The following is a 15,640-nucleotide window of genomic DNA, read 5'->3' as shown; positions in this document are numbered from 1 at the left end:
GAGGGTATCCAGCCAATCGCACCCATGAGAATTCAGAGGATGCTCTTCATGCCCCGGGGCACAAAGCAGCATGCCTGTGCACGCAGGAGCTTCCTTCCCCAGACACCACGCTTGCCTGGCATGAAGTGAGTGGCCATCCAGAGGTGGAGGCTGGAACAGGGTCAATGGAGGAGGCAGCAATTTCTCTTCACTAGAATATTCTAGATATGAATTTGCCTACCCTGCTTGTCAGCACCTCCATCTCTCGTTTCAACATTCCATGCAGCACTGCTTCTGATCAGGGAAACCAATTCACAGCAAAGGAAACGCAGCCCTGGGCTCAGTCTATGAGCTGCTGTGAGTACACTGCCCACCACAGAGAAGCAGCCGAGCTCACGGAAGCCCGTTGTGGTGAGCATTATGGCTCTGAGGCTTTTCTCTTCTGGGATGACTTGTATGCTTTTAACCAGAGACCATTATATGGTGCTGACTCCCCCACAGCCAAAACATACTGGTCCAAGGGGTGGGAGCAGGACTGGCACTTTTCAGCATTATGTTAATAATCTAATCACACATTTTTCTTATTCCTGTCCTGGAAGACTTGGGCTCTGCTGGTTTGAAGGTCTTGGCCCCCGAAAGTGGAGCTCCCCTGGGAGAGACAACCCTGGTTCTATTTAACTTGAAGAGACTGCTGCACAATGGGGACAGGAGGCCTAAGGCTGAACCCCAAGAGATTCTCTAGCACCTCTTGGTATTTCTGTGTAAGGGAACTAAAAGAACTTGCAAGAAAGGCATTCGAAAAAGGAGACTTTGGAAACAAAGGTTCGGGTCTCTCAGGCAGGGACAGTGTGGGCAGTGGGCGAGGCGAAGGACTCACAGGTCCACGACAGCCCGGGGAGCAGCTGCAGAACCAAGGGCGGCACCAACTGCGCCGGTCTCCTCTGCTTCTCCACTTACACATGCTCCTTTCTGACCACTTGGGGAGCTGCCTGTAAATGTATATTCCTACACCACATCCTGGTGTAGTCATCACACTCTGGCAAGGAGTCCATATTTTAAGGCCTCAGGTGACTTATGCAGATCAGTCGGAAGGCTGGCGGTGGTCCTGAATCCAGGATACGTCACCCTCCTGCCCACAAGAGGAGAGGGTTGAAGCAACAGCGGGCGACACATAGACAACGGGGAAACGGAGGCTGCGCAGACTTTCCGACATCCAGAGCAGTCTTGCGGTCGGCGCAAACCAAGGCTGCAGCTCTGGCCACTGACCTCAGCAGGTCCTACACTGGCAGGCCTGCCTGCCCTGGTGGTTGTCCACACCCTGGGCACTCCCCTCCTCTGCCCCTCTCTTTGGCTGCTGGTGTGAGGAAGGGGAGAGCCAGCCAATTTTCAGAATAAAATGTAGCTTTATTATGACATAGGAAAGACTACAAGCCATCGGGGAGGGAAGAGCCACAGCTCCTCAGAACAATAGGTAAAAGCATGTCATCATCCTGGCAGTTACATCACAACACGATCATAGGAATCTTTTTCTTACAATTTCTGTTTTGATTATAACAGTCACTTCAATGATCAAAAACAACCAACCCCCCCCCCCAAAAAAAATACCCAACCCCAGCAATTTTACACAATGAAAGCATACACTCTAAGCCAAACCACAGAAGCTTGGGTATGCTGGGTGCAGGGGCTGCTGCAAGGAGAGTCCTAGGACATTCTAGCACCTGACAGGAGAGGGTGACAAGGGCTGGAGGAAGGTCTGGCCACCCAATCCCCAGGCTGCCCACTCGGCTCTGGCCCTGCGAGCACTATCCCGCACTCTACACAGCTCGGAACTCACTCCACACATCTGAAGAGGGAAAGGCCCTGTTTCAATGTGGAGCAAGGGAGTGGCAGCCAATATTTCCGAAATTCAGGTTATTTTAAACACACTGATGGGAGTGAGGGGGTCACCTAATGATTCCTTAGTGGTCAAATACACTCAGTAACAACAGGAACAGCTACACAAGGGTAGTTGTTAGGAAACGACCATTTTCCTGAATTTAATAGCTAGATTGGGCCCGGCCGGGCGTGGCTCAGCGGTTGAGTGTCAACGTAGGATCCAGGCGATCAGGGTTCGATTCCCGGTCAGGGCACATGCCCGGGTTGTGGGCTTGATCAATGACTCATTGATGTTTCTATCTCTCTCTCCCTCCCTCTCCTTTCCTCTGTCTGAAATCAATAAAGATATATTAAAAAAAAAAAAAAAAAAAAAAAAGCTAGATTGGGAGCTTTTAAAAAAGAAAATTTCCAGAACCATCATGTAATATTTTGTTCCTAACAAGGTAAATTCAAATAAGCAGGTCGACCACAGGATCTCGGCGGGGGGCAAGCACCAGGGCAGCAGCCCCTTCCCCCAGTTGTCCTCCCAGTGGCAGCAGATTTCTCAGCAGCAGAGAGGCAAGCGCTTAGAACACCAATGCCAAAGTGAAGAAAGAGAACTCTCTTAATGCGAATATGAAAGTTTAAAATGATGTCCTCACTGTCTTTCCCAAGTCCTTGAGTTCTCAGAGCAGCTGAGCCTCTGAATACCAACAAAGACAGGAAGAGGTGCAGGGGAGCAGCAGAGGCGCCCAAACCACAGGTAATCTTCCAGAAACTCCAAGGTCAACACAGCTGCTTCGTCCCCACTCTGCATTTATAACACTCCAATGAAGCGATGACACAGACTGTAAACGCAGGAAGCCTTCACAGCTCAGAAGCCCTCACGCCAACCTCAGCCAGCTCTCCTTTCCATTAGATTTGCGCATTATTAAACCACCACACCGCTCCCCAAAAGAAACTTCCTAGCAGCCTCTCTCTCTCTCTCTCACACACACACACACACACCTTGAACACGTGGCCATTTCTAAAAATCTGCACCCATCTATACTTCTCTGAAAACACTTGCTATTTTTAAAACATGCTTTAAAAACCGTGTTCCATAAACGCAGAAACATAACTGAGAACTGGCTGAGCAAATGGCTCAAAAACCAGGCCCCTACGCTCACTGCAGCATCGTTTCCAGTAGCCAAGATCTGGAAGCAGCCCAAGTGCCCTTTAGTTGGTGAGCAGGTAAAACAGCTGTGGCCATGCACACCACGGAATACAACGCAGTCATTAAAAGGAAGGAACTCTCATCCTTTGCGGCAGCAGGGAGGGACCTGGAGAACATCATGCGAAGTGAAATAAGCCAGTCAGAGAAAGACACGTACCACAGGATCTCACTCATATGTGGAATCTAATCAACAAACAAGCACAGAGACAGACTCATGGACAGAAAGCAGGCTGGCTGCTGTGGGGGGGCTGGAGGGATTGAGAAACAGAGAGAACAAAACTCATGGACATGGACAACAGTGTGGGGACTGCCGGGGGAGGGGGAGTGAGTAGAGCTGGAGGAGGGCACAGGGGGATGAAAGGTAATGGAAAAGATAAAATAAAGAAAAAGAAAACCTCTCACTAGGAATTTTGCCATATATGATGATTCTGCAGGATTGCTGCTTTGCATATTCTAGCACTTTACTCAACTGAAGTGACCAGTCCCCTAACTTAACCAGCTAATGAGCTAGATCTGGTCCACTGCCTGCTTCTGTATGACTGTCAGCTAAGAATAGTTAACACATTTTAAACAGTGAAAAAATTTTTATGATGTAAAAATTACATGAAATTCAAACTTGTGTCCATAAAGTTTTACTGGAACAAAGCTAGGCTCATTTGTTTACATATTACCTGTGGCAAGAGACTCACAAAGCCTAAGATGTTTACCAGCCGGCTCTTTATGAAAGGTTTGCTGCCCTGAAATAAGAGGACTGTCCTCTTCTCGGAGAGTGAGCACACCTCGGCCCAGATGCAGACGGCTCGCACGACGAGACAGCTTGCTTCACAAATGACACTGCGGGAACTCTTCCTGTCCTACATCTCTGGGTCCAGTATCTCAGAAATGGACCAAAATATCTAAGTTGGGATTTGGACAGATAGATGCATGCAACATACCTCACAAGGACAAGGCATTCCTCTACCAGCTCTTTCCACAGGTCAATCACAAAGTCACTTCTTCCACAATTTAAACTACACTGAAGGGAAAGCAGAGGCCCTCAGCGATGCAACGCCGTCCGTCTCCACTGGTCTCGAGACCACTCCAGCTTCCTCTCAACACACCAGCCACCAGACACATCAGTGACAGGGACAGCCAACAGGACAGGCAGCCGAGAAAACGTGAAGGAAAACAATGACTCCACTGAAAAACGCTTCATTTACTCCAGAGTCCCCGGAGGGGGCAGCTGTACCTGCACCTGACTCGCACCCGCAGCTTCACCCAGGACACAGGTGCTTCCGAAGGATGGGGGTGGGCGCAGCAACGAACAGCACCCAAAGCAAGCTTCCCTCTCAGGAACGAAAAAACTATCTAAATTTCAGGATAAACTTGACTCATTCACATTACTAAGATTACACTTACGAAATTCACCACCCTGGAAGGCGGCGGGGGGGTGGCAGGGGTGGGGGAGGAGATAAGAAAATGTTGTTCCTGGAACACGGAGGGAGGGGCGAGCCCAGGCTGGCGCCTCCACATGCGTCTGCCATGTCACCGCACAGGTGTACTGACAATCCCAGGCAGCGTCTTCCACTCCGCAGGCTCTGCTGGCAGAATCTGAGTTTGCCACTACACAGACTTCACACTAAAACTCACACTGACACTTGCAGAGTCCTGACCTGCACGATACCTTTGTCTTTTCTACTGCTTCACTGAGCCATGATTTTAAAATAGGCTGGCGCCTTTTAACACTCTGTGCCGTCACGTGGTAGAACTGAAGCACCAGGGTGAGACTGCTTGGTGCTGCGGGGACACCACCCCAGTCACCCACACAGTTTGAGGAGCAGGACATACACTAGTGACACACCCACTCTGCCCCTCCCTTTAGTTTGCTTGTGCTGTGCAGTTCCTGGAGCCTCTCCCACAGTGCTGTCCACTCGATCCCCACAGCCCTGAGCCCAGGCTGTGGAGGCAGAGGGTTCGATGCTTGTGTCACAGGGGATTTGGGGTGGATGGTGGTGTCGTGATGCTGGGTGGCTGGAGTCATTTTGTGGGGCTTGCAATTCATGGCCTTCTCTTTTCTGACCAGCGGATGATAAGGCTACTCATACTCCAGGAACTGTTTGTGGTAGAACAGCAGGTATCTGAAGAGCAAAGACAGAAGTAGCTTAGTTCTAGTTCACAAGAGGTCTAGGCAAGACCGACCCTCCCCAACCGGACCTGCCCTGGGGCCTCAGCACAATCAGCAGTCTGATTTCTTGGTTGGATGGTTTTTTGGTTCTTAGTCCGCAAGGAGGTAGGTCCTTGGCTAGGTAGTGACAGTGCCCCCACCTAATGCGCAAGCCCCCTAAGTCCATCCGCCCGCCCGCCCGCCCGCCCATCCAGCAGGCAGCCATGTGCCCTGTCGGTCCTGCCCCCACAGCCCCAAACCTGGCCTCTCCTGTCCCTGACGCCAGGGCCTGTGTCAGTGCTACCTGTGGTGAAACTCCTGCAGTGGGTGCAGCCTACACCCCTCGCTCTGGCCTCCTCACTGCAACAAGGCTGCCTCTCCAACACAAATTCTTCCATGCAGACTCTCCCAGGGGGCTTCCCCACAGCTTGGAAAAATACGGACGCACCTCGCAGTCACAGGAGCTCACCCCTGGGGCTAGGGGTCTAATGATGGTCTCGAGGCCAAGGCCTGAGCGAAGCTGAAGGTGGACAAGGATGTGCCAGGAGGAACGAAACGGGGGGAGAGCTGTGAAAAACGTGCCCGAGCTCCTGCCGCAACTGATCAGAGCATTAATGCTCAGGGATATCGCCCCCTACCCAGTGGCCAGCAATCCAGCGAGGCTGGCATTCGTCCAGAACAAGCACCAAAAGTGAGCATCCTTGAATGGCACTAAAAACAGCCGTGCTTGGGTTCAGGTGTACACGCAGAGACATGCCCCCGACGTACCCCTCGCTGTCCAGCACGTCCTCGATGCTGGCCTTCGTGATGATGGCGTCGTCACACTTGAACCACTGGTCCTTGTGCTGCCGGATGAAGCTGGTGTAGTGACCGCTCTCCAGGGTCCCCTGGTGGTTGACGACTGCAAATAAGGAGTACCTGGATTGTGAGGAAAGGAGAGGAGAGGCACAGCAGTTACCTCGACTTCACCATCATTAGACGTCCTTCAGTACCGACAACTGGAAGCCTGCACAGGGAGGGGTAGCTCACCAACCCCAAGGAGCAACGGCCAAGGAATCAGAGCTGGCGGGTGCGCAGAGGTGCCTGCGTGGCCCCCCTCGGCTCAAGCGTCTTCAGTGGAGCTATGCCCAGTGCAAGTGGTGAGAGTAACTGGTGCTAGGTGATACTGTAACCACTCTCCTCTCATTCTCCTGCCACACTGTGGTGAAAGGACGGCAGGGAAAAGAGCAGAGGCCTCGCTGCAATGCCGGTGAAGGAGGAGAACACGGGGCTCAGAGTTCAGACACTGAGCTTGCCCTCTGGGCCCGCAATGGCCAGGAGAAAAGGGGTCAGGCTCTATGGCAGGAGGGAGCTGTATGATCAAGGTGTGAAGAGCCCTCTTCTGATAGAGGCTGAAGTATTTTCATAACAGATCAACGGGCAACACGGCAGGAAGAAGGCTAGTGCCCCAGGAAACGAGCTTGGCCGTCACTGCTCATAAATGCAGCGTCTCCCTGGGAAACGCCACAAGCTCTGCCCAAGGACCAGGCTCCCGCCCCGCCTGAGACATCCAAGGCCCACCCAGGGCACCACTTACTTGTTGTCATTACTGAGACTATCTGATGGCTGCTGGTACTGTCCATTCATCCTGCTCTCTTTGCTGCAACAAACAACAGCAAAACTCAGCACCATTTAAACTGATTAACTAAAACAGTACTTTTCAGCCTTTATTATCTCATGGCACATAAGCCTGCATGTGCACACGCACGCACACACATTCTGCCGATCTAACAAAAAAATAGGTATAATTTTGATTCACTCACACTGCAGGGCTACTGCTGTTGTCACTTTTTTATTCGACAATCTAAGGGAAACGAGGTTAGTGCTCTGACTAGTCAGATACTGCGTGTTTTAAAAATGCTTGAGGCACACGGGTTGAAAATAACTGAACTAAAGAGACTTTAGTTGATAATACTAGACACTGTGCTGGATCCTTTATAAAAATGTTTTTACTGATTTCAGAGAGAGGAAGGGAGAAGGAGAGAGAGAGAAACATCAATGATGAAAGAGTCATTGATTGGCTGCCTCCTGCACGCCCCCTATTGGGGGTTGAGCCCAAATCCGGGCATGTGCCCTGACCAGGAATCAAACCCTGACCTCTTGGTTCATAGGTCAATGCTCAACCACTGAGCCACACCAGGCTGGGTCAGTTTTATATACACTTTCTAATTCTTCTACAGAGACCCAGGCTGGCGAAATGAATGCGGAGAGCACACCTGCCCTGAGGTGTGGACCTGCCTGGGTCTACCTGGTTGGAACACCTCCTGGCAAGGAATGAAATCTTCCCTGGGCCCTTCCAGGGAACCACAGAACTGCCAACCTCCTTTCAGCCACCAAGTTTGTAATTTTTTACAGTGGCCCCAGGAAACCAACATGTAGCTGATATATTAGTAAGTGCTGCATTTTCTGGAGGGTAAATTTTAAGTAGTCTATAATATCAAGATTTGAAAACAAGAAAAATGGAATCTACAACTGCAAAATCAACTGTTTATCTGTATTCCAAAATCCATTCCTTCAGCTAAGATGCTGCCTTCTAACTGTGATCCCACCTTGACAAAGGATTACTTGGGAAAACTCAAATCAACAACACATCTTAGAAAAAATAACTCATTAAACTAAAATGTGTCTTGGGGCCTTGGCTGGGTAGCTCGTTTGGGTAGAATGTCGTCCCAATTCGCCAAGGTTATGGGTTTGGTCCCTGGTCAGGGCACGTTGAAGAATCAACCAAAGACATAAGTAAGTGCACCAACCAACCAATGTTCCTGCCTCTCCCCCTTCCTCCCTCTAAAATCAGTAAAGCCCCAGCCGGCTTGCTCAGTGGTTAGCACTGGGCCATGGACTGGAGGGTCGGGGTTCAATTCCAGCTGCACAGACCTCGGCCGGGGGGGTGGGAGGCAACCAATCGATGTCTGTCTCTCCCTCTCTGTCTCCCCCCGTCCAGGAAGCAATGGAAAAAATACCCTTGGGTGAGGAATGAAAACAAACAATAATAAAATCAGTAAGTAAACATTTAAAAAGTAAAATGTGTCTTGGGTTAAGATCAGAACAACGATTCGATTGAGCACTTATGGTTACATCAGCGCCTGTAACTGTCTCGTTGTGGAGCCCGTGCCCACCACCAGCCTAACAGAGCCGCCCGCTGGCAACAGAGCAGGAGAAGCCGTCCTACCTGGACGCCATGAACGGGGTCATGTCCAGCTCCAGGGGGAAGGACACATATGTGGTGATCTTCCGCCTCAGTTTGGCCGAGTGTTCAAATCGCTGAAGGAATGGGGAGAGGGGAAGAGGAATGGTGTGGTAACGGAGTTATGCCAATGGTGCTTCTCTGTGTACTCAGTGTACAAAAAAAGGAATCTTACAATAAACCCAACCAAGTGCAAGGAAAGTAACCTCTGGGAGCCAAACAGACACACTGTTCTTTTCACAAGACAAGAGACAGTCCCATGGCTACATCAGGGGCCACCAAACCCAGCAAGGAAGCTACAAATAGTTTCTTGTTTTGTTTTTTAACGTTTTTAAAGGGTCATAAAATAAAACAAAGAACATAAAGCAGAGATCACATGGCTGCAAACCCTAGAATATTTACTATTTGACCTTTATAGAAGGCGCTCGCCAAATCCTGGACTAGATCATAATGCTAAGGGAGTTTGCTTTTAAGTAAAATAAAAACAGAAAGCTTGAGGCGAGGAAGGAAGAATTTAGGTAGTAGTGGTAAAACCTTAACAACCCCCAACCCCAGTGGAGCAACTCACGCCCCATTTTCATTACGCATTAATTACTTCTTGTTCACACACAGGCTTCTCCTGGCAACAGAAGGTAGGGAAAGAGTACAACTTACTGCCCCTCCATAGCTCTCCTAAGGAGCCACTGCAAACACCAAAAGCGCTCTGCACACCAGACCAGCAGGCTCCACGTTGTACTAGGGTCTAAAAGTGGAGTCTGCTATCAAGTTTTTTTGGAAAACTTACTTTGAGATGAAAGCAGGCTACAATAGGCAGTTTCTTCATGGTGAGCTGTTTCGTGGACTCCTGGTAGCTATGGCAACCACTACATTTGATCTTGGCACTGCTTCCTAAGTGCTCTGGTCTGGTAAATCTACAAGGGATTTTAAAAATGTATTTTTAAGGAAGAAAATATGGAAGGGGTAAAATAGAGAAAAGTTATTTTATCACTTTCAATGGATTCATTCCCTACTAAAAATACATACATTCATACATCCATCCCCTTCTCTCTTTATCACTTCAAAAAACACCCTATAGCTGAATGGGTAAGAAAACAAGACCCATATTTATACTGTCTACGAGAGACCCGCCTCAGTACACAAGACACGCAGACTAACAGGAAAGAGACGGAGAACAGTAATTCATGGAAAAGGAAATGAAAAAAAAAGCTGGTGCAATACTTCTGAGACAAAATACACTTTAAAACAAGGGCAACAGCCCTGGCCGGCCCACAGACTGAAGGGTCCTGTGTTTGATTCTGGCCAACGGCATGTACCTCGGTTGCAGGCTTAAGCCCTGGTTGGGAGTGTGTGGGAGGCAACCCATTGATGTGTCTCTCTCACATCAATGTTTCTCTCTCTCTCTCTTCCTTCCACTCTCTCTGAAAAGCAATGGAAAAAATATCCTCAGGTGAAGATTAAAAAACAACAACAAGAAGCCCAGCCAGGCATGGCTCAGCAGTTGAGCATCGACCCAGGATCCAGGCGATCAGGGTTCGATTCCCGGTCAGGGCACATGCACGGCTTGCAGGCCCGATCCCCAGTCGAGGGCGTGCAGGAGGCAGCCAATCAATGATTCTCTCATCATTGATGTTTCTCTCTCTCTCTCCTTTTCCTTTCCTCTCTATGAAATCAATAAAGATATATTAAAAAAAAAAAAAAGGGGCGATAATAAGACACAAAGAAGGACACTACATAGTGATAAAGGGATCGATCTGACAAGAGGACATAACCCTTGTAAACATATGTGTGTCCAACAAAGGAGCACCCAACTATGTAAAGCCAATCTAGGACATAATGGAAAACTGACAGTAATACAGTCATAGAAGGGGATTTTAACAACCCATTCACATCAATGGATACATTTTCCAGACAAAAAAATCACCAAGGAAACGGTGGCCTTAAATGACACACTAGACCAGATGAATTTAATTGTTATCTTCAGAGCATTTCGCCCCAAAGCAGCAGAATATGCATTCTTTTCAAGTGGACATGGAACACTTTCTAGGATAGACCACATGTTAAGACTCAAAACAGCCCGGCTGGGCGTGGCTCAGCGGCTGAGCATTGACCTAGGATCCAGGAGATCGGGGTTTGATTCCCAGTCAGGGCACATGCCCGGGTTACGGGCTAGGCAGCCAATCAGTGACTCTCTCATCATTGATGTTTCTCTCTCTCTCTCTCCCTCTCCTTTCCTCTCTCTGAAATCAATAAAGATATGTTAAAAAAAATTAAAAAAAAACAAAAACTCAAAACAATCTCAATAAATTTAAGAAAACTGAAATCATATGAAGCATTTTCTCTGACTATAATGGTATGAAACCAGAAATCAATCACAAGAGAAATCTGAAAAACACACAGAGACATGGCAACTAAATAACATGTTAGTAAACAATAAATGGGTTAATACAGAGATCAAGGAAGAAATCAAAAGATACCTTGAAACAAATGAAAATGAGAACACAACAACCTCAAATCTGTGGGACACAGCAAAAGCAGTCCTAAGAGGAAAATTCAGAGCATTGCAGGCCTACCTCAATAAAACAAGAAAAGTCTCAAATACACAATCTAACTTTACACTTAAAAGAACTAGAAAAAGAACAAAAAACAAAGCCCAAAGTGAGTATAAGAAAGGAAATAATAAAGATCAGAGCAAAAATAAATGAGTTCTAACCCCCCCCCCCCCCCGCCAAAAATTCAATAAAACCAAGAGCTGGTTCTTTGAAAAGATAGATTGACAAACCTTTAAATAGACTCATCAATAAAAAAAGACAAGAGGGCCCAGAAATGAAAGTGAAGTTACAACTGACACCAAGGAAATACAAAGGATTATAAGAAAATATTATAAAACAACTATATGCCAACAAATTGGACAACCTTGAGGACATGGATAAATTCCTAGAAACATGCAAATCTTCCAGAACTAAATCAAAGAGCCCGGCTGAGCGTGCCTCAGTGGTTAAGCATCGACCTAGGATCCAAGCAATCAGGGTTCGATTCCCGGTCAGGGCACATGCCCGGGTTGTGGGCTGCAGCTGATCAATGACTCTCTCATCACTGATGTTTCTATCTCTCTCTCTCCCTCTCCCTTCCTCTCTCTGAAATCAATAAAGATATATTTTAAAAAAAAAAAAATTAAAATCAAAGAATGAAAAACTCTAAACAGATTACAAGAAGAAGAAACAGCCCTGGCCAGTGTGGCTCAGTTGGTTGAGCATCATCCCATGCACCGAGAGGTCACTGGTTCGATTCCCCAGTCAGGGCACTTGCCTGGGCTGTAGGCTCAATCCCAGTAAGAGGCGTGCAGGAGGCAGCAAACTGGTATTTCTCCCTTCCTCTCTCTCCCTCTAAAATCAGTAAAAACATATTGGGGAGGGGGAATAAAAGGCATCCAAATTGGAAAGGAAGAAGTAAAACTGTCATTATTTGCAGGTGACATGATACTAGAGAAACCTAAAGATTACACAAAAAACTGTTAGAACTGATAAATGAGTTCAGTAAAGTTGCAGGACACAAAATATCCAGAAATCAGTTGCAGTTTTATACACCACTAATGAACTATCTAAGAAAACAATCTCATTTACAATTGCTTCAAATACACACACACACCTACCTACCTAGGAATAAATTTAACCAAATATGTGCAAGACCTGTACTCAGAAACTTGTAAGACACTGAAGAAAACAACTGAAGAAGATACAAGTAAGTGGGAGCATATACCATGTTCATGGATTGGAAAAATTAATGTTAAAATGTTCATACGACCCAAAGCAATGTACAGAGTCAAGGAAATTTCTATGAAGACACTAATAGTCTATTTCATAGAACTATTACAAATATTCCAAAACTTTGTATGGAACCAAAGAGCCTCAGAAATCTTAAGAACAACAAAATTGGAGGACTCACACTACCTGTATCAGACTATAATACAAAGCCACTGTAATCAAAACAGCATGGTACTGGCATAAGAATAGACATACAGATCAATGGAGCAGAACAGAGATCCCAAGAATAAATCCATGGCTTTATGGTCAATTAATATTTGACAAAGGAGGCCACAATATACAATAGGGTAAAGACCATCTATTTAATAAATGTTGGAAAAATTTGATACATGCAAAAAAATAAAACTAGACCACCTTCTTACATCATACACAAGAATAAACTCAAAATGGATTAAAGATTTAAATGTAGCCCGGCTGGGCGTGGCTCAGTGGTTAAGCGTCGACCTTGGATCCAGGCAATCAGGGTTCGATTCCCGGTCAGGGCGCATGCCCGGGTTGCGGGCTGCAGCCGATCAATGACTCTCTCATCATTGATGTTTCTATCTCTCTCTCTCCCTCTCCTTTCCTCTCTCTGAAATCAATAAAAGATATATTTAAAAAAAAAAGAAAAGAAAAAAAAGATTTAAATGTAAGGCTTGAAACCATCAAAACCCTAGAAGAAACCATAGGCAGTAAAATCTCGGACCTTTCTCATGGTAATATTCTTTCTGATATATCTCCTCAAGCAAGGAAACATAAGAAAATAGAAACAAATGAGACTACAACAAAATAAAAAGTCTTTGCACAGCCAAGAAAAGTATCGACAAAATTAAAAGACAACCCACTGAATGGGAGAACATAATCACCAATGATACATCTGATAAGAGGTTAATATCCAAAATTTATAAAAAACTTATAAAACTCAACACCATAAAAACAATTTTAAAATGGGCAGAAGACCTGAATAGACACATCTCTAAAAAGAATATACAGATGGCCAATAGATATATGAAAAGATGCTCAATATCACTAATCTTCAGAGAAATACAAATTAAAATTACAACGAGGTTATCACCTCACACCTGTCAGATCATTACATCAACAAACAACCGTCAATCATTACATCAACAAACAACAAGTGCTGGCGAGGATGCAGAGAAAAGGGCACCCTGTTGGAGGGAATGCAGACGGGTGAAGCCACTATGGAAAACAGTATGAAGTGATCCCACTTCTGGGAATATATCCTAAGAATCCCAAAACACTAATTTGAAAGAACATATGCACCCCTATGTTCATTGCAGTCTTATTTACAGTGGTTAAGATTTGGAAGCAGCCCATCAGTAGATCAGTGGATAAAAAAGCTATGGGACATTTACACCGTGGAATATTATGCAGCTATAAAAAAAGAGGAACACTTACCCTTTGAGGCAGCGTAGAGGGAACTGGAGAGTATTATTATGCTAAGTGAAGTAAGCCAAGCAGAAAAAGACAAATATCACATGATTTCACTCATATGTGGAATCGAATGAACAAAATAAACAAACAAAATAGAAAAAGACTCATAGATACAGAGAAAAGACTGACAGCTGTCTGAAGGGAGGGGTGTTGGAGGTTGGGTGAAAAGGTAAAAGGATTCATCTAAAAAAAAACCACAAAACACACCTCATAGACAAAAATAAGAGCATAGTGATGAGCAGAGGGAAGGGGGTAGGGGAGGCAGAGGAGGGTAAAGGGGTAAATGGTGATGGAAGGAGACTTGACTCTGGGTGGTGAGCACACAATACAATATAATACAGATGGTTTGTTATGTTGAAACCTATATAATTTTATTAACCAACGTTGCCCCAATAAATTCAATAAAGAAATAAATTAAATCCCAAAGGTTACATGTTGTATGATTCCAGTTATATAACTTTCTTGAAATGTGGAATTTATAGAAACAGAGAACAGATTCATAGTTGCCAGGGGTCCGGGAGACAGTGGTGGTCAGAGGGCAGGAGGATGGCTACGAGGGTTCCTGGGTGGTGGGAGTGCCCTCCCTACATCCGGTCTGCAGGGTGTCAGTATCCTGGCTGTGACACTGTTCTGGGAGGAGTGGGGTGAAGGATACATGCAATCACTAGGGAGTATTTCTTACAACTATATGGGAAGCTACAATTATCTCAAAAGAAAAGGTTTAATTTTTTCAAATGAGACATTTGGGAAATTTGATCTTCGTAGTGAAGATAGATCATGAGATAGACAGGTTGGACTGGATAAGTTAGCAAGCATTTGTGGTATCTACTAAAGATAAAAACCATAAAATAGATGTTTCAATATAGTTTATGCCAAAATTTTAAAATTTAAAGCTGAAAAACAAACAGAAAATTCCACCTTTTGACAACTGGAGCTGGACATCCTTATTTATCTTTTGGGAATGCTGCCACTTCAGCAAAGGCTGGACAATGCCCGGCAAAGCCGAAATGCCATCTGCGAGGTGCCCAGGGAGCAGGAGAGGGCGAGGGGATAGTGAGGTCTTGTGGAGGACAGGGATGGGGCCAGGCACCCCCCATGCTCACCACAACCTGCAGGACTCGTCTGCACACCCAGTCAGGAAGGTCCAGAGTTGGGAAATTCTATTAACAAATGATCTTGTCTTTTCAACAAAGAAAAGGCAGGGAAAGAAAACTTGCAAGTGACTCAGAAGACCAATAAACCAAATGCAGTATGTGGACCTAGTCTGAATCCTGACTGAACAAACTTTAAAACAGTTTTAAAAACCACAGTGATAGGCAGTTAGACAGACAAGAGCAGAGCAAGAACAATAGAGGGCAAGGTACAGAAGGTCACCCGGATGGAAAGCCCCAGGTGCAAAGCCCTGGGTGCCTAATAAGGACAACTGTAGGGTGGGACCTCACCCCCAGGGTGGCCTTTCCTCCCCTAGCATATGCTGGTCATGGGTTTGGACACCCTGACCTTTCCTCCCTAGAGATAACATCTAGGCCTCAGTTTGTGTTTAAGCTCCAGGCCCAGAAAAGTAGCAAAACCAGCCACAGCTGATCTCAGGACCAGCTGCATTGAATGATGGCCCCCAACCCGGCAACAACAAATCAATCACTGGAGACCACAACCCTGAAAGGACATACATGAAAAGCTGCTGAGTATTATAATAAGATCTTTCCCGGGGACCGGCCCCCCTAAGATCTTCACACTTAAAACCATTAGGACTGAGGACTCAGCGCTCTCCTACCTGGGAGAAGCTCAAGCCTGTGTCTCTGCCATTCCCTTCTTTCCACTGCAGCCACTCCCCCCCAGGCACATTAGCATTAGCTTTCTCACTCCCAAGCACCAAGGGCCCTTCCTTTGCCTCTAAAACTTTGTTTCCTCAGTCCATTTCTTCTGGGAATTACTTCTTCCACCTCTGTAATTTTACCAAATAAATGTTC

The 15,640-nt window shown here is 46.3% G+C and overlaps 1 protein-coding gene across 1 annotated transcript in view; it reads right to left on the bottom strand.

Annotated features, from left to right (window-relative positions):
- Nucleotides 1-1,362: 1,362 nt before the first annotated feature.
- The window catches only part of USP22 (ubiquitin specific peptidase 22), a 54,270-nt gene continuing 39,992 nt past the window's right edge, over nucleotides 1,363-15,640 (bottom strand). Inside the window, exons 9-13 of the mRNA XM_087825729.1 lie at nucleotides 9,200-9,326; nucleotides 8,401-8,492; nucleotides 6,769-6,831; nucleotides 5,961-6,110; nucleotides 1,363-5,166 (exon numbers count right to left, since the gene is read on the bottom strand). Coding sequence (XP_087681855.1) covers nucleotides 5,124-5,166; nucleotides 5,961-6,110; nucleotides 6,769-6,831; nucleotides 8,401-8,492; nucleotides 9,200-9,326 — 475 coding nt within the window. The 3' untranslated portion in view covers nucleotides 1,363-5,123. The remainder of the gene's footprint in view (nucleotides 5,167-5,960; nucleotides 6,111-6,768; nucleotides 6,832-8,400; nucleotides 8,493-9,199; nucleotides 9,327-15,640) is intronic.

Source organism: Miniopterus natalensis, chromosome 17 (genome assembly GCF_054644295.1).
Source record: "Miniopterus natalensis isolate mMinNat1 chromosome 17, mMinNat1.hap1, whole genome shotgun sequence".
Taxonomy (NCBI): domain Eukaryota; kingdom Metazoa; phylum Chordata; class Mammalia; order Chiroptera; family Miniopteridae; genus Miniopterus; species Miniopterus natalensis.
This window is presented reverse-complemented; position numbering and strand designations above follow the sequence as displayed.